This window comes from Entelurus aequoreus, linkage group LG17 (assembly GCF_033978785.1).
Source record: "Entelurus aequoreus isolate RoL-2023_Sb linkage group LG17, RoL_Eaeq_v1.1, whole genome shotgun sequence".
Classification (NCBI taxonomy): Eukaryota; Metazoa; Chordata; class Actinopteri; order Syngnathiformes; family Syngnathidae; genus Entelurus; species Entelurus aequoreus.
The window spans coordinates 4,235,856-4,261,099 of NC_084747.1; the positions used below are offsets into that span (position 1 = coordinate 4,235,856).

General features: G+C 39.2%; 1 protein-coding gene across 3 annotated transcripts in view; it reads right to left on the reverse strand.

Annotated features, from left to right (window-relative positions):
- The window catches only part of kremen1 (kringle containing transmembrane protein 1), a 176,101-nt gene that overhangs the window by 94,202 nt on the left and 56,655 nt on the right, over window positions 1–25,244 (reverse strand). For all 3 annotated transcript variants that reach the window (XM_062024435.1, XM_062024433.1, XM_062024432.1), the window contains exon 2: window positions 15,463–15,625. In XM_062024435.1, the coding sequence (XP_061880419.1) occupies window positions 15,463–15,625 (163 nt within the window). The remainder of the gene's footprint in view (window positions 1–15,462; window positions 15,626–25,244) is intronic.

Genomic DNA, 25,244 nt, shown 5'->3' on the forward strand with positions numbered 1-25,244 from the left:
GTTGTCCCAGTTCTCTACAGGCGTCTGTGTATCCAAATCAAAAGTCCTCCTGGTTAGAGTCTCTGTTATCCGAGTTCTTCCATCTTGACTGCATCTTTCGGGAATGTAAACAAAGAAGCGCCGGCTGTGTACTGTTGTGGCTGACTACGTTCGAAAAATACGTCCATTTCGCACCGACAACTTTCTTCTTTGCTTGCTCAGCTTCCTTCTCCATAATGCAATGAACATGATTGAAACAGATTCACGAACACAGATGTCCAGAATACTGTGGAATTATGAAATGAAAACAGAGCTTTTTCGTATCGGCTTCAATGTGGAAGGCATACCCGTGTTCGCCGGGCTACGTCACGCGCATACGTCATCCTCAGAGGCGTTTCGAACCGGAAGTTTAGCGGCAAATTTAAAATGTCACTTTATAAGTTAACCCGGCCGTATTGGCATGTGTTATAATGTTAAGATTTCATCATTGATATATAAACTATCAGACTGCGTGGTCGGTAGTAGTGGGTTTCAGTAGGCCTTTAATATCTGCTTACTTTCTCTTTTAACATGTTCTGTCTATCCATCCATTTTCTACCGCTTGTCCCTTTTGGGGTCTACACTTCTGTTAAAATCTTCTGTTGTTTGGATACTTTACATTCGTTTTGGATGATACCACAAATTTGGGTATCAATCCGATACCAAGTAGTTACAGGATCATACATTGATCATATTCAAAGTCCTCATGTGTCCAGGGACATATTTACTGACTTTATACACATAATATACATTAAAAAAAAACGAAAGAAGATGTTGTGATGCGGGACCGGTACGTTTCAGAGACGGTATCGTACCGAAAATGATTCATTAGTATCGCGGTACTATACTAATACCGGTATACCGTACAACCATACGCTTTCGGCAGCCGACCAAATTTTTGTAGCCCAAATGCGGCTCCCAAGTCAAAAAGTTCAACACACAATTGAGGAGTACGTGGGAAGCAAACATCCTTCCTGAAATCTTAATCTAATGCCTCAACTCTCCACAAAAGACTTGTGTAGCAGCTTTGCTTAAACCCGCTAACAAAGAGTGCCCGTAAAACCGTCAGCGGCGTACACAAATACACAACCTTGTGTGCGAGCCTTCAATAAAGCTCTCATCTTTCCCACTTGGCCTTTCTAGTAACCGACAGGGCAAAAATAATCCCCCCCGTCAGGAAGAAACCAGGCTGGCTGTCGGCGCATCGCTAAAGCCGCGAGCTGCCGTTGAAGAGGGGGGGGGGGGGGATGAAGATGTCCATTTTGCACGGCTGCTCGGACATAAAACACTCCTAATGTGACTGCAGAGCCTGGCGTGAGCCTCCGCATGTATCCTCCTCGTAAATCTCCCCATTTCCCGTCCAGCGCGAGCGCCACTTCAAAGCATTGCTGCATTATGACTTTACAACCGTGACTTAGAAAAACCTTTCAGAGGCTTTTGGGGCCGGGCAGGCGGATGGATATTTTGTTTCCTACGGCCTCTGGGCGGACCTCAGCCAAGCCACTGTTCTGGACGCACGAGCGAGGCCCCGGCGGCGGCGGCGACGACGCGCGAGCGTCATCTTGGTCCGAGTGCGACGGCGCTGGTGAACGTGGGCAGCAGACGTCGGAGCGTCGTCTTGGCGATCAGTGACTCAAAGTGCCGCGGCTCATCTGACGGGAACGAGCTACACAAAGCCTCTTGACGTCACCACACGAGGTGTGGTGTTCGGGTCTGTGGGACCCGTTTTCATTTTTTATTCAAAGAAAAATGATACATTTAATTAGAGGTGTCCGATATATGCGTTAAAATGTAATATCGGAAATTATCGGTATCGGTTTTTTTATTATCGGTATCGTTTTTTTTTGTGTTTTTTTTTAAATTAAATCCACATAAAAAACACAAGATACACTTACAATTAGTGCACCAACCCAAAAAACCTCCCTCCCCCATTTACACTCATTCACACAAAAGGGTTGTTTCTTTCTGTTATTAATATTCTGGTTCCCACATTATATATCAATATATATCAATACAGTCTGCAAGGGATACAGTCCGTAAGCACACATGATTGTGCGTGCTGCTGCTCCACTAATAGTACTAACCTTTAACAGTTAATTTTACTCATTTTCATTCATTACTAGTTTCTATGTAACTGTTTTTATATTGTTGTACTTTCTTTTTTATTCAAGAAAATGTTTTTAATTTATTTATCTTATTTTACTAATTTTTTTAAAAAGTACCTTATCTTCACCATACCTGGTTGTCCAAATTAGGCATAATAATGTGTTAATTCCACGACTGCATGTATCGGTTGATATCGGTATCGGTAATTAAAGAGTTGGACAATATCGGAATATCGGATATCGGCAAAAAGCCACTATCGGACATCCCTACATTTAATTAATTTTTCAAACTGAGACTCACTGACTTTGGCTCATTTTCTGTGAAGAACATATATCAGAATACATGTAAAGCGACTTTGGGTATTTAGAAAAGCGCTATATAAATCCCAGGTATTATTATTATTACATATTTAATGAGCACACACCATACACCCCCCCTACACATTTCTATTACATATTAGATGTCCCGGTCCACTGGACCCGGGGCTAACAGAAGTGTGGAAATCGATGTTCTGTGTACCACACACACACACACAGCAGGCCTAGACCGGAGGAGGACAGAGTGTAGGTACACAGAACATCGGAGGGTCAAATGTGCGAGAAAATGAGAGCAGACAGTGTTGACAAACACTGCAAATGCAACCCGTTGCATTTTGTGGCTTTTCATGCCTCACAATCAAACACTTTTATGTTAAAATACTGAACAGATGTTTATTGGGATAAGGGAAACGTCTGTTCAGTATTTGAACATCAAAGTGTTTGATTGTGAGGCATTGAAATAGAATAGAATAGAATAGAATGGACTTTATTGTCATTATATTTGCATATAACGAGATTAAAGGCCTACTGAAAGCCACTACTAGCGACCACGCAGTCTGATAGTTTATATATCAATGATGAAATCTCAACATTGCAACACATGCCAATACGGCCGGGTTAACTTATAAAGTGACATTTTAAATTTCCCGCCACACTTCCGGTTGAAAACGTCTATGTATGATGACGTATGCGCGTGACGTCAATGGTTGATACGGAAGTATTCGAAACCCATTGAATCCAATACAAAAAAGCTCTGTTTTCATCCCATAATTCCACAGTATTCTGGACATCTGTGTTAGTGAATCTTTTGCAATTTGTTTAAAGGCCTACTGAAACCCACTACTACCGACCACGCAGTCTGATAGTTTATATATCAATGATGAAATCTTAACATTATAACACATGCCAATACGGCCGGGTTAACTTATAAAGTGACATTTTAAATTTGCCGCTAAACTTCCGGTTCGAAACGCCTCTGAGGATGACGTATGCGTGTGACGTAGCCCGGCGAACACGGGTATGCCTTCCACATTGAAGCCGGTACGAAAAAGCTCTGTTTTCATTTCATAATTCCACAGTATTCTGGACATCTGTGTTCGTGAATCTGTTTCAATCATGTTCATTGCATTATGGAGAAGGAAGCCAAGCAAGCAAAGAAGAAAGTTGTCGGTGCGAAATGGACGTATTTTTCGAACGTAGTCAGCCACAACAGTACACAGCCGGCGCTTCTTTGTTTACATTCCCGAAAGATGCAGTCAAGATGGAAGAACTCGGATAACAGAGACTCTAACCAGGAGGACTTTTGATTTGGATACACAGACGCCTGTAGGGAACTGGGACAACACAGACTCTTACCAGGATTACTTTGATTTGGATGACAAAGACGCAGACGTGCTACTGTGAGTATGCAGCTTTGGCTTTTTTTTGCGTATGTACGTAACTTTTTTAAAATATATAAGTTTTATGAACCTTGGGTTAGGTGAACGGTCTTTTGGGCTGAGTGATTGTGTGTGTTGATCATGTGTTTGAATTGTATTGGCGTGTTCTATGGAGCTAGGAGCTAGCAGAGGAGCTAGGAGCTAGCATAACACGTACCGTACCGTACGTGCGCGTCACGTATGTAACTTTTTAAAAATATATAAGCTTTATGAACCTTGGGTTAGGTGAACGGTCTTTTGGGCTGAGTGATTGTGTGTGTTGATCAGGTGTTTGAATTGTATTGGCGTGTTCTATGGAGCTAGGAGCTAGCAGAGGAGCTAGGAGCTAGCATAACAAACACGCAGGTGTTATTATGCAGGATTAATTTGTGGCATATTAAATATAAGCCTGGTTGTGTTGTGGCTAATAGAGTATATATATGTCTTGTGTTTATTTACTGTTGTAGTCATTCCCAGCTGAATATCAGGTACCGTGAGTATGCAGCCTTGGCTGCTAAACATTCGATAACTTGACCGTATGTGCGCGTCACGTACGTAACTTTTTAAAAATATATAAGCTTTATGAACCTTGGGTTAGGTAAACGGTCTTTTGGGCTGAGTGATTGTGTGTGTTGATCAGGTGTTTGAATTGTATTGGCGTGTTCTATGGAGCTAGGAGCTAGCAGAGGAGCTAGGAGCTAGCATAACAAACACGCAGGTGTTTTTATGCAGGATTAATTTGTGGCATATTAAATATAAGCCTGGTTGTGTTGTGGCTAATAGAGTATATATATGTCTTGTGTTTATTTACTGTTGTAGTCATTCCCAGCTGAATATCAGGTCACCCCCGGCTCTCACAGCATCTTCCCTATCTGAATAGCTTCAACTCCCCACTAGTCCTTCACTTGCACTTTACTCATCCACAAATCTTTCATCCTCGCTCAAATTAATGGGGAAATTGTCGCTTTCTCGGTCCGAATCTCTCTCACTTCATGCGGCCATCATTGTAAACAATAGGGAACTTTGCGTATATGTTCAACTGACTACGTCACGCTACTTCCGGTAGGTGCAAGCCTTTTTTTTATCAGATACCAAAAGTTGCAATCTTTATCGTCGTTGTTCTATACTAAATCCTTTCAGCAAAAATATGGCAATATCGCGAAATGATCAAGTATGACACATAGAATAGATCTGCTATCCCCGTTTAAATAAAAAAAATTCATTTCAGTAGGCCTTTAATGAACAATGGAGACTGCAAAGAAGAAAGCTGTAGGTGCGATCGGTGTATTAGCGGCGGACTACAGCAACACAACCAGGAGGACTTTGAGCTGGATAGCAGACGCGCTACCGTGAGTACAGCTTTGGCTTCCAAACATTTGATCGCTTGCCCGTACGTGCGTGTCGCTATGTGCATGTCACGTACGTAACTTTGGGGAAATATATGTTTCTTGCCGACTCTGATGGCGGCCGGGGTGTCGTCAAAAGCTACAACGCCCGCCGTCCCGTAGCTAAGTTAACTTCAATGGCATCGTTAGCAACAGCATTGTTAAGCTTCGCCAAGCTGGAAATTATTAACCGTGTATTTACATGTTTATGGTTTAATAGTATTGTTGATCTTCTGTCTATCCTTCCAGTCAGGGGTTTATTTCTTTTGTTTCTATCTGCATTTAAGCCCGATGCTATCACGTTAGCTCCGTAGCTAAAGAGCTTTGCCGATGTATTGTCGTGGAGATAAAAGTCACTGTGAATGTCCATTTCGCGTTCTCGACTCTCATTTTCAAGAGGATATAGTATCCGAGGTGGTTTAAAATACAAATCCGGGATCCACAATAGAAAAAGGAGAAAGTGTGGAATCCAATGAGCCAGCTTGTACCTAAGGTACGGTCAGAGCGAAAAAAGATACGTCCTGCACTGCACTCTAGTCCTTCACTCTCACGTTCCTCATCCACAATCTTTCATCCTCGCTCAAATTAATGGGGTAATCGTCGCTTTCTCGGTCCGAATCGCTCTCGCTGCTGGTGTAAACAATGGGAAAATGTGAGGAGCCTTTCAACCTGCGACGTCACGCTACTTCCGGAATAAGCAAGGCTTTTTTTTATCAGCGACCAAAAGTTGCGAACTTTATCGTCGTTGTTCTCTACTAAATCCTTTCAGCAAAAATATGGCAATATCGCGAAATGATCAAGTATGACACATAGAATGGATCTGCTATCCCCGTTTAAATAAAACAAAAATCATTTCAGTAGGCCTTTAAGGACTTCAAATTAAGGTGCGGTAGTGGGAACAAATATGGGGTAAAAATAATTGACACAAGAGGTAATAAAGAAGAAAAAAAACTAGGGATGTCCGATAATGGCTTTTTACCGATATCCGATATTCCGATATTGTCTAACTCTTTAATTACCGATACCGATATCAACCGATATATGCAGTCGTGGAATTAACACATTATTATGCCTAATTTGGACAACCAGGTATGGTGAAGATAAGGTACTTTTTTTAAAAATTAGTAAAATAAGATAACTAAATTAAAAACATTTTCTTGAATAAAAAAGAAAGTACAACAATATAAAAACAGTTCCATAGAAACTAGTAATGAATGAAAATGAGTAAAATGAACTGTTAAAGGTTAGTACTATTAGTGGAGCAGCAGCACGCACAATCATGTGTGCTTACGGACTGTATCCCTTGCAGACTGTATTGATATATATTGATATATAATGTAGGAAGCAGAATATTAATAACAGAAAGAAACAACCCTTTTGTGTGAATGAGTGTAAATGGGGGAGGGAGGTTTTTTGGGTTGGTGCACTAATTGTAAGTGTATCTTGTGTTTTTTATGTGGATTTAATAAAAATAAAAATTAAAAATAAAATAAAAAAACGATACCGATAATAAAAAAAACGATACCGATAATTTCCGATATTACATTTTAACGCATATATCGACATCTCTAAAAAAAAAACTAACAATTGAAATAAACAGACTACTATCTAATAAATATAATAAGCAATCCTGTACGATATACAAAATACTATAGAAATACAAAATACAGTACAATATACAGTACGAGACAAGAGTACCGGAGTAAAAAATAACAATCAGTGTCGGATGTATTGCACTCGAAGGGTAATATTGCACAGTAGGGTATTAGGGTAGGATATTGTGTAGGGGTGAATTATTATTATAAGTTAGAGTTCAGGATGGTGACAGCTGTGGGAAAGAAGCTGTCTCTGAGCCTGTTTGTTCTGGCTCTGATGCACCTGCCCTATGGTAACAGGTCGAACAGGTGGAAGCCAGGGTGTGTGCAGTCCTTAGAGATGCTTTTTGCTCTGTTGACACAGCGGGAGCCACAACATGCAAGGGGTCCATCAGACCCACAAACGCTGGCTGAGTAGCAACAATATGAACATTACATATACCGTATTTCCTTGAATTGGCGCAGGGAATATAGTATTCGCACGTCTAGAATTACTGCCGGGTCAAACTCGTTTCTCAAAATAATTAACGCATGCTTGGCCTTATCGCCGGTTTATTATTGAAGCTGGATCAAATTTGTTTCGCAAAATATTAATTTTATTATCGCATGTCTATAATTTTCGCCGGGTCAAACTCGTTTTGCAAAATATTTAGCATATGGCTAGAACTTCCACCGGGTCAAATTCGTTACGTCACGAGTGACGCTTTACCTGTCCTCATTTTCAAAATGGAGGAAGCTGATTTCAGTAGTTTACTATCGCACAAAGGAAAAAAGATAAAGAGCTTTTCAGTAGGATTTAAGGTTCAAGCTATTGAATACCGGTACAGTATGCTAAAGAGAACAGTAAGCAGCTATGTTTTATTAATATACCGTAGCTGCGTGTGTGAAATACTGTATAAGTCATTAAATCACTCCCGCCTCCTGGTGGTAGAGGGCGCTGCCGCGCTAGTGATCCTTCTTGCGACTTCCTGTACTGCAGAAGAAGTGAACACACGCAGCAAGAGATTTATTTTTTCCCTCTGCCTGAACTTCTAACTTGGAGGATCACATACAGGTATCTAAAATAAAACAGTTTTCTAAACTGGACTTTCAATGGAAGCAGGAGGTAATAATTAAAGGAATATCTCCATCGAAACAGAGACTTTTAAAACTGAAGAAAGAAAATAAGGAAGACTTCTATAAACAAGTTATCGATGCTTTTGGTCAGAAGGAGCTGCAAATGGACTCCATTTATAAGTACAGGTAAGACCATAATAACGTTTTTGTTAATTAAATGTGCTTTTCATGATGGTATGCTTACATCACACTCAAAGTGCACGCCTAAATTTTATGGATTCCTTTTGGTAAACGCCGGAGTGAGAAGAGGTTTTAAAATAATTACCGCATGCACGGCCATCCCGCCGGTTTCCGGTAAACGCAGGTGTGACAGGAGGTTTTAAATTAATTAACGCCCCTGCGGCTATTCAAGGAAATACGGTAAGACAACTGTAAGGATGACACACAAACATGACAAACGCTGCCAGGCGTTCATCGCTAACCAGACAGAAAGTCGTGTTAGTCACCGACAACACAAAGACACGACAGGGCGGCAAAATGAAGGCGCGGAGCAATCCTCAAATGGCGGTTTGGAGCGGCCGGACGGGCCGACGAAGCTTTGATACGTGAGAGCACGTCTTCCTAGCGTTTGACTTAACCCAAACACTGCACTCACAACTGCCGCACACTTGACACCAGCGGTTGGTTTGACTTGTGTGGGGGCCCTGACCCGCCCTGCAGCGCGGTACGCCTCCCTGACACGCGTTGACCAGGTAAGCACAACGAGTCGCACACTATCTCGCAAACGTGAGCACGGTAGCCGTTACCTCCCTGCTCGGCACTCAGCATCAAGGGTTGGAATTGGGGGTTAAATCGCCAAAATGATTACCGGGCGCGGCCACCGCTGCTGCTCACTGCTCCCCTCCCGTCCCAGGGGGTGATCCAAGGGTGGTGGGTCAAATGCAGAGAATAATTTCGCCAATCATGGGTACTTTTTAACCTTTTAAAGCATAACCAAGCATGCATCACTGTAGCTCTTGTCTCAAAGTAGGTGTACTGTCACCACCTGTCACATCACGCCGTGACTTGTTTTGCTGTTTTAGTTTTAGTTCTATTTTGGTGGCTTTTTCTCTGTTTTTGGTATTTTCCTGTAGCAGTTTCATGTCTTCCTTTGAGCGATATTTCCCGCATCTACTTTGTTTTAGCAATCAAGAATATTTCAGTTGATTTTATCCTTCTTCGTGGGGACATTGTTGATTGTCATGTCCTGTTCGGATGTACATTGTCTTTGCTCCACAGTAAGTCTTTGCTGTCGTCCAGCATTCTGTTTTTGTTTACTTTGTAGCCAGTTCGGTTTTAGTTTCGTTCTGCACACTCTTCCCTAAGCTTCAATGCCTTTTCTTAAGGGCACTCACCTTTTGTTTATTTTTTAAGTATTAGACATCTTTTTACCTGCACCCTGCCTCCCGCTGTTTCCGACATCTACAACGCAATTAGTTACCGGCTGCCACCTACTGATATGGAAGAGTATTACACGGTTACTCTGCCGAGCTCTAGACAGCACCGACACTCAACAACAACACATCATTTGCTGACTATAATTACTGCTTTGCAAAAAATATTTTTGACCCAAATACCGTATTTTTCGGACTGTAAGTCGCAGTTTTTTTCATAGTTTGGCCGGACTTATACTCAGGAGCGACTTATGTGTGAAATGATTAACACATTAGCGTAAAATATCAAATAATATTATTGATCTCATTGACGTAAGAGACTAGACATATAAGATTTCATGGGATTTAGCGATTAGGAGTGACAGATTGTTTGGTAAACGTATAGCATGTTCTATATGTTATAGTTATTTGAATGACTCTTACCATAATATGTTACGTTAACATACCAGTTGGTTATTTATGCCTCATATAACGTACACTTATTCAGCCTGTTGTTCACTATTCTTTAGACATTTTAAATTGCCTTTCAAATGTCTATTCTTGGTGTTGGCTTTTATCAAATACATTTCCCCAAAAAATGCGACTGATAGTCCAGTGCGACTTATTATGCATTTTCGGCCGGTGCGACTTGTACTCCGAAAAATGCGGTACTTTGTTGTAGCAATCAAGAACCTTTCAGTTGTTTTTATCCTTCTTCGTGGGGACATTGTTGATTGTCTGGTCATGTTCGGATCTACTTTGTAGACGCCATCTTTGCTCCACAGTAAGTCTTTGCTGTCGTCCAGCATTCTGTTTTTGTTGACTTTGTAGCCAGTTCAGTTTTAGTTTCGTTCTGCATAACCTTCTCCAAGTTTCAATATATTTTCTTAGGGGCACTCAACTTTTGTTTATTTTTGGTTTAAGCATTAGACATCTTTTTACCTGCACCCTGCCTCCCGCTGTTTCCGACATCTACAACGCAATTAGTTACCGGCTGCCACCTACTGATATGGAAGGGTATTACACGGTTACTCTGCCGAGCTCTAGACAGCACCGACACTCAACAACAACACATCATTTGCTGACTATAATTACTGCTTTGCAAAAAATATTTTTGACCCAAATACCGTATTTTTCGGACTATAAGTCGCAGTTTTTTCATAATTTGGCCGGACTTATACTCAGGAGCGACTTATGTGTGAAATGATTAACACATTAGCGTAAAATATCAAATAATATTATTGATGTCATTCACGTAAGAGACTAGACGTATAATATTTCATGGGATTTAGCGATTAGGAGTGACAGATTGTTTGGTAAACGTATAGCATGTTCTATATGTTATAGTTATTTGAATGACTCTTACCATAATATGTTACGTTAACATACCAGTTGGTTATTTATGCCTCATATAACGTACACTTATTCAGCCTGTTGTTCACTATTCTTGATTTATTTTAAATTGCCTTTCAAATGTCTATTCTTGGTGTTGGCTTTTATCAAATACATTTACCCAAAAAATGCGACTGATAGTCCAGTGCGACTTATATATGTTTTTTTCCTTCTTTATTATGCATTTTCGGCCGGTGCGACCTATACTCCGAAAAATGCGGTACTTTGTTTTAGCAATCAAGAACATTTCAGTTGTTTTTATCCTTCTTCGTGGGGACATTGTTGATTGTCATGTCATGTTCGGATCTACTTTGTAGACGCCATCTTTGCTCCACAGTAAGTCTTTGCTGTCGTCCAGCATTCTGTTTTTGTTGACTTTGTAGCCAGTTCAGTTTTAGTTTCGTTCTGCATAACCTTCTCCAAGTTTCAATATCTTTTCTTAGGGGCACTCACCTTTTGTTTTTATTTTTGGTTTAAGCATTAGACACCTTTTTACCTGCACCCTGCCTCCCGCTGTTTCCGATATCAACAACGCAATTAGTTACCGGCTGCCACCTACTGATATGGAAGAGTATTACACGGTTACTCTGCCGAGCTCTAGACAGCACCGACACTCAACAACAACACATCATTTGCAGACTATAATTACTGCTTTGCAAAAAATATTTTCAACCCAAATAGGTGAAATTAGATAATCTCCCACGGCACACCAGACTGTATCTCACGGCACACTAGTGTGCGGCGGCACAGTGGTTGAAAAACACTGGTCTAAAGAACGCCGTCAACGCTTACCTAGGGATGATACTCAAAACTGATTTTCCCGGTTGTTCGATAAGAAAAGAACCGAGTCTTCGGACTTGAATCCCTTTTTGAGAACCGGTACCCGTTATCGAGACCACTATAGTAAAGAAAAATAGTTGGTTCTTTATTTGAATCCCTGGGAACGAATCCCGTCCCACAAGAAATGCCCCTTGAGACATCACAAGAAATGACGTCACGTAGCTCAGTCATTAGGCGCAAAAAGGGAAAGCAGGAAAAACATTGGACCGGAAAAAGCGCTCCAAGGTGTAATAAAGTTAAAAACAAAAGGTATAATCCAATGAATAACTTTACTGAGAGATTTGAGCAGGGTACAAACACATGACCAACACTTTTACCACCAACCGGAAACATAGCAACCAGGCTAGCAGCGCACCTCCTTTACGGCAGCTGTCGCAACTTAAAGCAACCGCAGCACATACATATATATACAACACATCTCCCTTTTTGAACTTTTGCTTTTCTTTCCTTGTAAACGTTACAAAATCACACTGTATATGTGTTGTCTGTCTAATTATAAATAATGCAGACGAGGCGTGTTGGCTGAGTTCTTGACGTTTACTTTCACAGCGTGCTCATAACCTCATTCTTAGCTGCCGGGTGGCGACATGCAACAACACTTTTCGGGGCTACCGCGCATGCTCGTCACTCCCGTTGCATGCTGGGTAGTGTAGTTGTTACTGTATATTCCCTAGCTCATAACATCACATCTTTCCCCCTATAAAGAAATAATGTTAACTCAATAAAGTTTATTTCTTTTTTTAGCTTTAACTTTTCTTTTTTTTTTTTTAGCATTGTAACCACATTTGCAAACAACTTTTCTCTTTATAGAATTTTCTTTCAATAAAGAAATAAAGTGCAAAAATGTCAAAGCGTCATAACAAACAGTTATGTTCCAATAGCAGCAGAAGTGCACTTTTTGGAGAGCTGTATTATTTCCAGTTTTGTGCCCAAGGGACTGATTTTATTTAACACTATATTATTATTTATAGACCTATAGTGATCACAGAGACAGCTTGTTTTTGTGTTACTGTACACTACCGTTCAAAAGTTTGGGGTCACATTGAAATGTCCTTATTTTTGAAGGAAAAGCACTGTACTTTTCAATGAAGATAACTTCAAACTAGTCTTAACTTGAAAGAAGTACACTCTATACATTGCTAATGTGGTAAATGACTATTCTAGCTGCAAATGTCTGGTTTTTGGTGCAATATCTACATAGGTGTATAGAGGCCCATTTCCAGCAACTATCACTCCAGTGTTCTAATGGTACAATGTGTTTGCTCATTGGCTCAGAAGGCTAATTGATGATTAGAAAACCCTGGTGCAATCATGTTCACACATCTGGAAACAGTTTAGCTCGTTACAGAAGCTACAAAACTGACCTTCCTTTGAGCAGATTGAGTTTCTGGAGCATCACATTTGTGGGGTCAATTAAACGCTCAAAATGGCCAGAAAAAGAGAACTTTCATCTGAAACTCGACAGTCTATTCTTGTTCTTAGAAATGAGGGCTATTCCACAAAATTGTTTGGGTGACCCCAAACTTTTGAACGGTAGTGTGTATATTTGTTTTTCTGAAAAATCCCACTTAATATACTTTGGGTAATAACAGTCAATATTTATTTTTTTTATTTTATTTTTTTAGGGGGTAACAGTCAATATTTATTTATTTATTAGATTTTATTTTTTTCTTATATACCGTAATTTCCGGACTATAAGCCGCACATGACTATAAGCCGCACCAGCTAAATTTAGGGAAAAATACAGATTGCTCCATATATTAGCCGCACCCGACTATAAGCCGCAGGGTTTTGATGTGTAATTACCGTAGTATATAGGGGTTCCTGCTACCACGGAGGGGATTGTCGGGACAGAGATGACTGTTTTGAGTTTGAGTTTGAGTTTGAGTTTGAGTTTATTTGGAACATGCAAGCATACAACATGATACATCACAATTTCCAGTTTCTTTTCAACATGTTCGAAAAGGAGTAGGAAGAAGCAGAGCTTATTTAATCCTACCCCTTTTCTTTACATAACAGTTGCAAAACCTTTTGTTCACTTCCTGTTCACAATTTTTTCACAATAAACTCCATAAGTAATCACAATAAAAATAAATAAATAAATAATAGTAAGAATTTAATAATAATAATTGGTGAAGTAAGTCATATTTCATATGATGAGATAAGTAAGATTACTTTAAGAATGAATGAATGGATGGATGAAATAAATGGAGAATGTTTGTCATGGTTCTTCTTCTTTGTACTTTGTAAACACTTTAAGTTTGAAGAGTTTCTTGAAGTGGATCATATTAGTACATTGTTTGATTGCTTTGCTTAATCCATTCCATCATTTAATTCCACATACTGATATACTGAAGGTCTTAAGTGTTGTACGTGCAAACAAATGTTTTAAATTACGTTTTTCTCTAAGATTATATTTCTCCTCTTTTTTTGAGAAGAATTGTTGTATATTCTTGGCTAGCAGGTTATAGTTTGCTTTGTGCATCATTTTAGCTGTTTGCAAATTCACTATGTCGTGGAATTTCAGTATTTTTGATTCAGTAAATAAAGGGTTTGTATGTTGTCTATATCCAACATTATGTATTATTCTAACTGATCTTTTTTGTAACACCGTTAATGAATGAAGTGTACTTTTGTAATTATTTCCCATATTTCTACACAATAACTCAGATATGGTAACACTAGTGAGCAGTAGAGAATATGAAGTGATTTTTGCTCTAGAACATGTTTTGCTTTATTCATTATTGACGTGTTTCTTGCAACTTTATGTTGTATATTTTTTACGTGAGATTTCCAGTTCAATTTATCATCAATCATTATACCTAGAAATTTGGTTTCGTTTACTCTTTCAATTTCTATTCCGTCTATTTGTATTTGTGTTTGACTTTCTCTTCTACTGTTACCAAATAGCATTATTTTAGTTTTACTAAGATTCAACGATAGTCTGTTTTTGTCAAACCATCTTCTTAATTTGTTAATTTCTTCTGTTATTATTTGTATTATCTCCTGTGTGTTTTCTCCTGAACAAAACGCTGTTGTATCATCCGCAAATAATACTAACTTTAAATCTTTTGTAACTTTACAAATGTCATTTATATAGAGATTGAATAATTTAGGTTCTAGTATTGATCCCTGAGGTACACCACAGGATATATTTAGCGTTGTAGACGTGTGTTCGCCTAGCTTCACGTATTGTTTCCTGTTCGTTAGATAACTTCTTATCCAATTTAAGAATAACCCTCTGATGCCATATCGTTCTAGTTTTTTGATTAAAATATTGTGATTAATTGTGTCAAATGCTTTAGTTAGATCCATAAAAACCGCTGCCGCACATTTTTTACTATCTATTGCATTGGTAATTTCTTCTTTAATTTCAATGAAAGCCATTGAAGTTGAAACATTAGCTCTGTATCCATGTTGTATGTATGTTTGGGAACGCAAGGCGTCCCATTTATAAACAATACATCTTTCAATCAAACTTTCACATCTTTGACATGGCGAACAGCATTCGTGCAGAGTACAAATAATACAACGGTGCAAAGTAATACAAAGTGCTCGCCTGTACGTTATCAAAATAACGTACATGAAAAGTCAGTCTTTAATCATTGTGTCATCGTCTTCCTCCTGCGTACTAAAACCACCGAAATCCTCTTCGTCGGTGTCGGAGAAGAACAGGCCGTATATAAGCCGCACCCTTGTATAAGCCGCAGGGACCAGAACGAGGGGAAAAGTAGCGGCTTATAGTCCGGAAATTACGGTAATAAAAGTGAACTTTTGTTGAACCAAATATTGTGTGTTTTTTTCCATATACAACAACCTATCTGGACTCGATAAGAGAATCGATAAGGAATCGGATCTATAAGAGGATTCGATAATAGTCTCGAACTCGATAATTTCTTATCAAACATCACCCCTACGCTTACCTGCAGTAATTGTGCCTGCCCAAGCCGCCCTCGCCATTGGGATACTTCAGCGTGTTGTAGGGGTGCTGGAAGGTCTCGTTCCAAAAGAGACAGGGTTTACCGCCATGCAGGCTGGTCTGGTTCTGGAAGCCCCTGTAGTCCTCTCCGTTGGCCGTGTAGCACTCTGGAATCAAAAAAGGAGGAGAAGGGGAATGAAATCAAAAGGCGTTGGACGCCAATGACGTTGGCGCTCAGAACCTTGACAGGCGCTTAGAGGGAAGGCACGTCAAACACATGAGGTCTGCTTTCACAGGAATTGAGCCGCTATTAAAAAGTCTTTGGAGTGATCGTCGAAACGGCGCTTGAAATAATGCTATTCTTCGCCCCCGGCTGCTTGCACTGCGGCCGCTGCCAAACGTGTTAAAGTCAGCGCGGTATTGTTTCAATTAACATCAAGGCCCGACTTCAGTTTCCAGGAAGTGTATGACAACCATATGGACGAGGCGTGCGGGGGGAAAAACAAAGAGGGAATTCAAACAAACAAGTGCCTGACAGCCCTGACTGACGCCTCTCGGGACAACTTGGAGGCGTCCGCCGTTGACTCCATTACAACATCATTTCCCACCGGGGCCATCTCTCACTCTGCAGGTGCTCATCACCGCGCATGTTGACAGAGCGAGACCTCCCTGCCGGGACACCGGTCCCAACCAATGTTCCTTAATCATTTTTGAAGTGTGTGAGCAAAGGCAACAAGTCCCTGAGCATTGAGTGGAGGCCATGTGAGCAACATCAGACGTGCACACTGTGGCTACACCAGCACCACACCTGGCCCAAACCTCACTAAATAACAACTTACATCTCCATCCATCCATCCATTTTCTACCGCTTATTCCCTTCGGGGTCGCGGGGGGTGCCGGAGCCTATCTCAGCTGCATTCGGGCGGAAGGCGGGGTACACCCTGGACAAGTCGCCACCTCATCGCAGGGCCAACACAGATAGACAGACAACATTCTCTTATTATTAGAATCAAATGACAGCAGTCATTTCCATTTCTAATATAAGTGTTTAGGCCCACTTACAATGACAATAACAACAAATATTGTTTTTCATGAACAGTGTACTTGTATTGTTTCTCTGGGTGGAGGTCCTGCTTTGGAAATAGTTTGTACCCCTTTCAGACATTGCATTTAGTTCCCATTTAAAACATTCACATGTTGCACAATGAGCTGTAAGCAGGGGATCATGTGTACATTCCTGCAACTTCCTGTTTGTAAAAAATATCTTTTTATTAGTATTTATTCAAAGGCCTACTGAAAGCCACTACTAGCGACCACGCAGTCTGATAGTTTATATATCAATGAGGAAATCTTAACATTGCAACACATGCCAATACGGCCGGGTTAACTTATAAAGTGACATTTTAAATTTCCCTCAAAACTTCCGGTTGAAAACGTCTCGGTATGATGACGTTTGCGCGTGACGTCACGGAGTGAACGGAAGTATTCGGACCCTATTGGATCCAATACAAAAAGCTCTGTTTTCACCACATAATTCCACAGTATTCTGGACATCTGTGTTGGTGAATCTTTTGCAATTTGTTTAATGAACAATGAAGACTGCAAAGAAGAAAGCTGTAGGGATCGGTGTATTAGCGGCGGACTACAGCAACACAACCAGGAGGACTTTGAGATGGATAGCAGACGCGCTAGCCGCCGACCTCACCTTGACTTCCTCCGTCTCCGGGCCGCCGACCGCATCTATGATCGGGTGAAGTCCTTCGTCGCTCCGTCGATCGCTGGAACGCAGGTGAGCACGGGTGTTGATGAGCAGATGAGGGCTGGCTGGCGTAGGTGGATAGCTAATGTTTTTAGCATAGCTCTGTCGAGGTCCCGTAGCTAAGTTAGCTTCAATGGCGTCGCTAGCAACAGCATTGTTAAGCTTCGACAGGCTGGAAAACATTAACCGTGTAGTTACATGTCCATGGTTTAATAGTATTGTTGATCTTCTGTCTATCCTTCCAGTCAGGGGTTTATTTCTTTTGTTTCTATTTGCAGTTAAGCACGATGCTATCACGTTAGCTCCGTAGCTAAAGAGCTTCGCCGATGTATTGTCGTGGAGATAAAAGTCACTGTGAATGTCCATTTGGCGTTCTCGACTCTCATTTTCAAGAGGATATAGTATCCGAGGTGGTTTAAAATACAAATCCGTGATCCACAATAGAAAAAGGAGAGAGTGTGGAATCCAATGAGCCAGCTTGTACCTAAGTTACGGTCAGAGCGAAAAAAGATACGTCCTGCACTGCACTCTAGTCCTTCACTCTCACGTTCCTCATCCACGAATCTTTCATCCTCGCTCAAATTAATGGGGTAATCGTCGCTTTCTCGGTCCGAATCGCTCTCGCTGCTGGTGTAAACAATGGGGAAATGTGAGGAGCCTTTCAACCTGTGACGTCACGCTACTTCCGGTACAGGCAAGGCTTTTTTTTTATCAGAGACCAAAAGTTGCGAACTTTATCGTCGATGTTCTCTACTAAATCCTTTCAGCAAAAATATGGCAATATCGCGAAATGATCAAGTATGACACATAGAATGGATCTGCTATCCCTGTTTAAATAAAAAAAATTCATTTCAGTAGGCCTTTAATATACTAACAGCATTTCATGATTAATATGAATATTTATATTAATAAATGACACTAGAATAAGCACACACTTGATTGGTAAATCATAGTGTAACGACCTGGAATGACACTTTATGTGTGGTGTTGGAGTTGTCCGACTTTTTGCGTGCCTGTAAACGCATCACTGGCTAAGTGCCATATGTGCATGTGTTGGCGCAAGTGAGAAAGAGCGAGCGGCTGCTGTTGATATAACAACGTTGCTTTTGGTCTGGTTTGCACTGCAGAAAATGACCACTTTTGCTAGATATCATTTTTTTTACTAATGTTTTGGTGATGTGTTGATGGCCGACAATAAAGAGTTTTGCTCAGTAAAGTGATGGATGGAATTCATGTTCTTTAAAGCGTCTCGACAGACGTTACAATATTTGAACAATGATGACGAAAAGTGTTTTCTCTGTCGTGTCGAAAATTGTTATGCGCTTATTTTTTTTATTGGATTTTGTGCGTGGCATAGATTTGCCGCGCGCAGAGGACGCTTGAGCAGTGCGCAGTTGGACAGGCGCGCACCTTCGAGGGAACGTTGGTCCCAACTCCAGAAACTTGGATACGGAACAGGCCAACCTACGCAATTTATATAAAAAAAAAAAACAGTTATCAAACAATCAACGACGACCAAAATAAATACAGACGTACTTCGCTTTTTTTTTTTATTGAGTCGGAGTGCATAAAAAGCCGCCGCGAGGCTACAGAAAGCTGCAAATGGTAGAACAGCGGGGTCTTGACAGTGTGACGTGTTGCGTCGTAAAGCGCTGTCTCCTGCAATGCGTCAGTGGATGTAAACCGAGTGGTGTGAGCACACACACACACACACACACACACACACGCAGTCCTTGTCCGTGCAGTCTTGGATATAACACGAATGCCAGCACACTGATAAAGAAGGTGAGAAACACTATTAAATTCAAGGAATATCTTGTAGCAAAGTACGAAGTTTTCTTTACTTTTACGTTATATTTTATTGTATATCATATGTATTATTTATTTATTTATTTTACCTTATATTTTATTGTATATCTTATGTATTATTTATTTATTTATTTTACCTTATATTTTATTGTCTATCTTATGTATTATTTATTTATTTATTTTACCTTATATTTTATTGTATATCTTATGTATTATTTATTTATTTATTTTACCTTATCTATTCTTTTATTTATCTTTAACACATTTTGTTGGATTGAATCTAAGTTTGCATATATTCATGTGTGTCTATATTTGTTGTGGGCACTAGGTGACAATTGCCTTGGGAATTGAGCGGGTGGGTATTGTACGGGGTGGGGTTTATTATGTTTCATATTGTTGAAAAGTGCAGATACCTCAACTTGCTGTTGCCATGATCCATCATGCTGTACTGTCTGAAAAATTCAATAAAAATATTAAAAAAAAAAAAAAAAAAGTACAAAGTTTTCACCAACAAGAGTCTTTAATAAAGGTAAGAGTGAAGTGAAAAGTTAATGAGCTATCAATTACTTTAATAATCAAGTAATCTATGCTTGGATGAAAATTATTTCATCCGCAACCGCATCACAAAAGTCGTCATCCACCCGCCATCCACCCGAACTAACATTTGATCAAAACCACAACCGCCCGCCACCCACCCGTTGTTATATATCTAATATAGACGATGCAAAGCAGAAAGGAGACTGAGCAGTTAGCATTCCAAAACCCACAATGCATCTCTGCCATGACCCGCCCCCGCCGAATTCTTATTGGTTGGCGTGTGTGTGACGATGGCTGCCATTTGCTTCGTCGCTGACGCGAATGAGATAAATATTATTATTTGATATTTTACAATAATGTGTTAATAATTTCACACATAAGTCGCTCCGGAGTATACGTCGCACCCATGGCCAAACCATGAAAAAAACTGTGATTTATAGTCCGAAAAATACGGTATGTATTTTTTTTCCTGAATTGGTTCAACCACCACCCGCCCGAATCTATTTAAAATCAATTTTTTTCGTCATGCGACCCGCAGATTATCCGCGGAGTCCGCGGTTGTGTCCGCAAACCGCGCATCTCTACTCCTTAGCCTTAGTGCGGATTTTAGGGAAAATTGTTTGAATAAACAAAGATTTTTCTGCTTGCATTCTGCATTTTCCCACCGCCCTTATGTGCGCTCCATCGCAGCGGCGGTGTCCACGTATTTAAAGTTCCGTGCACTCTACGTGCACTGCAAAAAGTGAAATCTAAGTAAGATGAAATATGTCAAATAAGGGTGATATTTGCTTATTTTCTGTCTGATAAGATCATTCTTCTCACTAAGAAGATTTGATGTTAGAGTGTTTTACTTGTTTTATGTGTTTTGGTCCTAAATGATCTCAGTAAGATATTACAGCTTGTTGCTGATGAGCTATATTGAGTAAAACATGCTTGAAACTAGAATATCAACTGTTGCAAAGCTGTGTCATCAACACTCACAAGTAGAAAACTACTTTTTTAAAGTCATCATTTCTTATTTCAAGCATGAAAAAAAAAAATCCTGACTTTGACACAATTGTGTCTCATAATTAAAACAGATGACAGCCAAATGGACTTTGCTGTTTTATTTCCAATGAAACAATAGAAAACACGTACTCATATAGTAGTACAGTTGGCACAGTACAGTAAACTGACAGTTAATATTTAAACATTTAACATTTCAAACAATTTTGACGCACATTCAGATAAATTCTTCCAAATTACAATAAAAACTAATTTGGCCGGGGGCCGGGCTGTATATATGCGCACTAATTGACTGAAAGAGCACGCACTTGACGCGATGATGTCATGTTATCCATGGAAAAATGCATTTTTAGACCATATGATTTGCCTGAGCGGCTAGGAGACCCCGAGAGTAACAAGCGCTTGCCTTGTTGCCTTTCCATTAAGAACAATAAATTAGTTTGAGTATAAGTTTGCTGGTTTGAAGAAATGTAATGCCGAGCGCATATCATTATGTCAAGATAATGGCACTAGCATTTACTTCATTTAAGAATATTTTTCAACATATTGAGAAAAAAGGTCTCTTTTTTTTTCTACCAAGAAAAGTGCACTTGTTATTAGTGAGAATATACTTATTTTAAGGCATTTTTGGGTTCATTGAGGTTAGCTAATTTTACTTGTTTTGGAAAGTCTTGACAAGCCAAATTGTCTTGTTCTATTGGCAGATAATTTTGCTCTCAGGCAAATCATATGGTCTAAAAATGCATTTTTCCATGGATAACATGACATCATCGCGCCAAGTGCGTGCTCTTTCAGTCAATTAGTGCGCATATATACAGCCCGGCCCCCGGCCAACATTTTTTAATTGTAATTTTGAAGAATTTATCTGAATGTGCATGAACTATTTCTGTTCAAAATTGCTAGAAATGTTAAATGTTTAAATATTAACTGTCAGTTTACTGTACTGTGCCAACTGTACTACTATATGAGTACCTATTTTCTATTGTTTCATTGACAATAAAACAGCAAAGTCCATTTGGCTGTCATCTGTTTTAATTATGAGACACAATTGTGTCAAAGTCATGATTTTTTATTTCATGCTTGAAATAAGAAATGATTACTTTAAAAAAAAGTAGTTTTCTACTTGTGAGTGTTGATGACACAGCTTTGCAACAGTTGATATTCTAGTTTCAAGCATGTTTTACTCAATATAGCTCATCAAATCTCAGCAACAAGCTGTAATATCTCACTGAGATCATTTAGGACCAAAACTAGGGATGTCCGATAATAATGTAATATCGGAAATTATCGGTATCGTTTTTTTTATTATCGGTATCGTTTTTTTGTTGGTTTTTTTGTTTTTTTTAAATTAAATCAACATAAAAAACACAAGATACACTTACAATTAATGCACCAACCCAAAAAAACTCCCTCCTCATTCACACAAAAGGGTTGTTTCTTTCTGTTATTAATATTCTGCTTCCTGCATTATATATCAATATATATCAATACAGTCTGCAAGGGATACAGTCCGTAAGCACACATGATTGTGCGTGCTGCTGCTCCACTAATAGTACTAACCTTTAACAGTTAATTTTACTCATTTTCATTAATTACTAGTTTCTATGTAACTGTTTTTTATATTGTTTTACTTTCTTTTTCATTCAAGAAAATGTTTTTAATTTATTTATCTTTTTTTTTTTTTTAAAGGACCTTATCTTCGCCATACCTGGTTGTCCAAATTAGACATAATAATGTGTTAATCCCACGACTGTATATATCGGTTGATATCGGTATCGGTTGATATCGGTATCGGTAATTAAAGAGTTGGACAATATCGGATATCGCCAAAAAGCCATTATCGGACATTCCTAACCAAAACCCTTAAAACAAGTAAAACACTCTAACATAAAATCTGCTTAGTGAGAAGAATTATCTTATCAGACAGAAAATAAGCAAATATCACCCTTATTTGAGATGTTTCATCTTACTTGGATTGCACTTTTTGCAGTGTAGTATACCGTACAACCCAGGCAGAGGCTAATTAAAAAAATGTGTGGACAGTCTTTGGACAGTCCTGCCTTGCTTTATGCATAATTACTGTACGTTGCTAACTGCACAGCCTTTGGTCCCGTGACAGAAATAGCAGTTTGAAGGCTAAAAGATTTACAAATCTGTTCCTGATGCACAAAAGTGAACATCTTGTGTTGACTACACTAGAAAAACACAAACTGAAGGTCACGTTCGTTGCAGTCCAGCTGTGCACTCATTCCACTCCAAATGGTTTTTGAAAGGAAGACGCATTCTTCCCGGCGTTCTTTTATTTATATTTATATTTACAGATGTCGGTTGCGCCACAAAGGCTTGAGCTAACATTTTCTCTTCGTGTGAGGCCAAGTTGCTTTTAATTAAAGTCATCGCTGCTCCGCTCTTGTTGCGTTCATGGTATGGTGCCGTCTGGAAGCAGAAGGGTGTCAAGTTCCTGTGGTTTAGAGGACACTCCACCCTCAAAATGCCTCTCACTTGGTTAGTGTAATAATACTGGCTGTGCAAACAAACACTTCTCTATTGTGAAGTATCTGACTAAAGCAGGGGTCAGCAACCTTTTTGAAAGCAAGAGCTACTTCTTGGGTAGTGATTAATGCGAAGGGCTACCAGTTTGATACACACTTCAATAAATTGCCAGAAATAGCCAATTTGCTCAATTTACCTTTAACTCTATGTTATTATTAATAATGAATGATATTTACACTTAATTGAACAGTTTAAAAGAGGAGAAAACACGAAAAAAAATGACAATTCCATTTTGAAACATAGTTTATCTTCAATTTCGACGCTTTAAAATTCAAAATTCAACCGAAAAAAAGAAGAGAAAAACTAGCTAATTCGAATCTTTTTGAAAAAATTAAAAAAATAATTTATGGAACATCATTAGTAATTTTTCCTGAGTAAGATTACTTTTAGAATTTTGATGACATGTTTTAAATAGGTTAAAATCCAATCTACACTTTGTTAGAATATATAACAAATTGGACCAAGCTATATTTCTAACAAAGACAAATCATTATTTCTTCTGGATTTTCCAGAACAACAATTTTAAAAGGAATTCAAAAGACTTTGAAATAAGATTTAAATTTGATTCTACAGATTTTGTAGATTTGCCAGAATAGTTTTTTGGAATTTTAATCATAATAAGTTTGAAGAAATATTTCACAAATATTCTTCGTCGAAAAAAACAGAAGCTAAAATTAAGAATTAAATCAAAATGTATTTATTATTCTTTACAATAAAAAAAATAAATTTACTTGAACATTGATTTAAATTGTCAGGAAAGAAGAGGAAGGAATTTAAAAGGTAAAAAGGTATATGTGTTTAAAAATCCTTAATCATTTTTAGGGTTGTATTTTTTCTCTAAAATTGTCTTTCTGAAAGTTATAAGACGCAAAGTAAAAAAAAATTAATTAATTTATTTAAACAAGTGAAGACCAAGTCTTTCAAATATTTTCTTGGATTTTCAAATTCTATTTGAGTTTTGTCTCTCTTAGAATTAAAAATGTCGGGCAAAGTGAGACCAGCTTGCTAGTAAATAAATACAATTTAAAAAATAGAGGCAGCTCACTGGTAAGTGCTGCTATTTGAGCTATTTTTAGAACAGGCCAGCGGGCTACTCATCTGGTCCTTACGGGCTACCTGGTGCCCGCGGGCACCGCGTTGGTGACCCCTGGACTAAAGCATTTGATCGTATCGTGAAAATGGACACACTTTAGAGTAGTCAGTGTACAGCTGGTGAAGCAATGTAGGTTTACTAGTGCCAGGATCTTTCATAAATGCACCTTCAGCGTTTCGTTGTCGATGCACTGCAGGACTGCTTCCAAAATGCCCCCAAAAAGTGTTACATGTCTGCTGCATGTTATAAAACATAGCAAAAGGTAACATGGTAACATACAAACCCTGTTTCCATATGAGTTGGGAAATTGTGTTAGATGTAAATATAAACGGAATACAATGATTTGCAAATCCTTTTCAACCCATATTCAGTTGAATATGCTACAAAGACAACATATTTCATGTTCAAACTGATAAACATTTTTTGTGTGCAAATAATCATTAACTTTATAATTTGATGGCAGCAACACGTGACAAAGAAGTTGGGAAAGGTGGCAATAAATACTGATAAAGTTGAGGAATGCTCATCAAACACTTATTTGGAACATCCCACAGGTGTGCAGGCTAATTGGGAACAGGTGGGTGCCATGATTGGGTATAAAAGTAGATTCCATGAAATGCTCAGTCATTCACAAACAAGGATGGGGCGAGGGTCACCACTTTGTCAACAAATGCCTGAGCAAATTGTTGAATGGTTTAAGAACAACCTTTCACAACCAGCTATTGCAAGGAATTTAGGGATTTCACCATCTACGCTCCGTAATATCATCAAAGGGTTCAGAGAATCTGGAGAAATCACTGCACGTAAGCAGCTAAGCCCGTGACCTTCCATCCCTCAGGCTGTACTGCATCAACAAGCCACATCAGTGTGTAAAGGATATCACCACATGGGCTCAGGAACACTTCAGAAACCCACTGTCAGTAACTACAGTTGGTCGCTACATCTGTAAGTGCAAATTAAAACTATCCTATGCGAGGCGAAAACCGTTTATCAACAACACCCAGAAACGCCGTCGGCTTCGCTGGGCCTG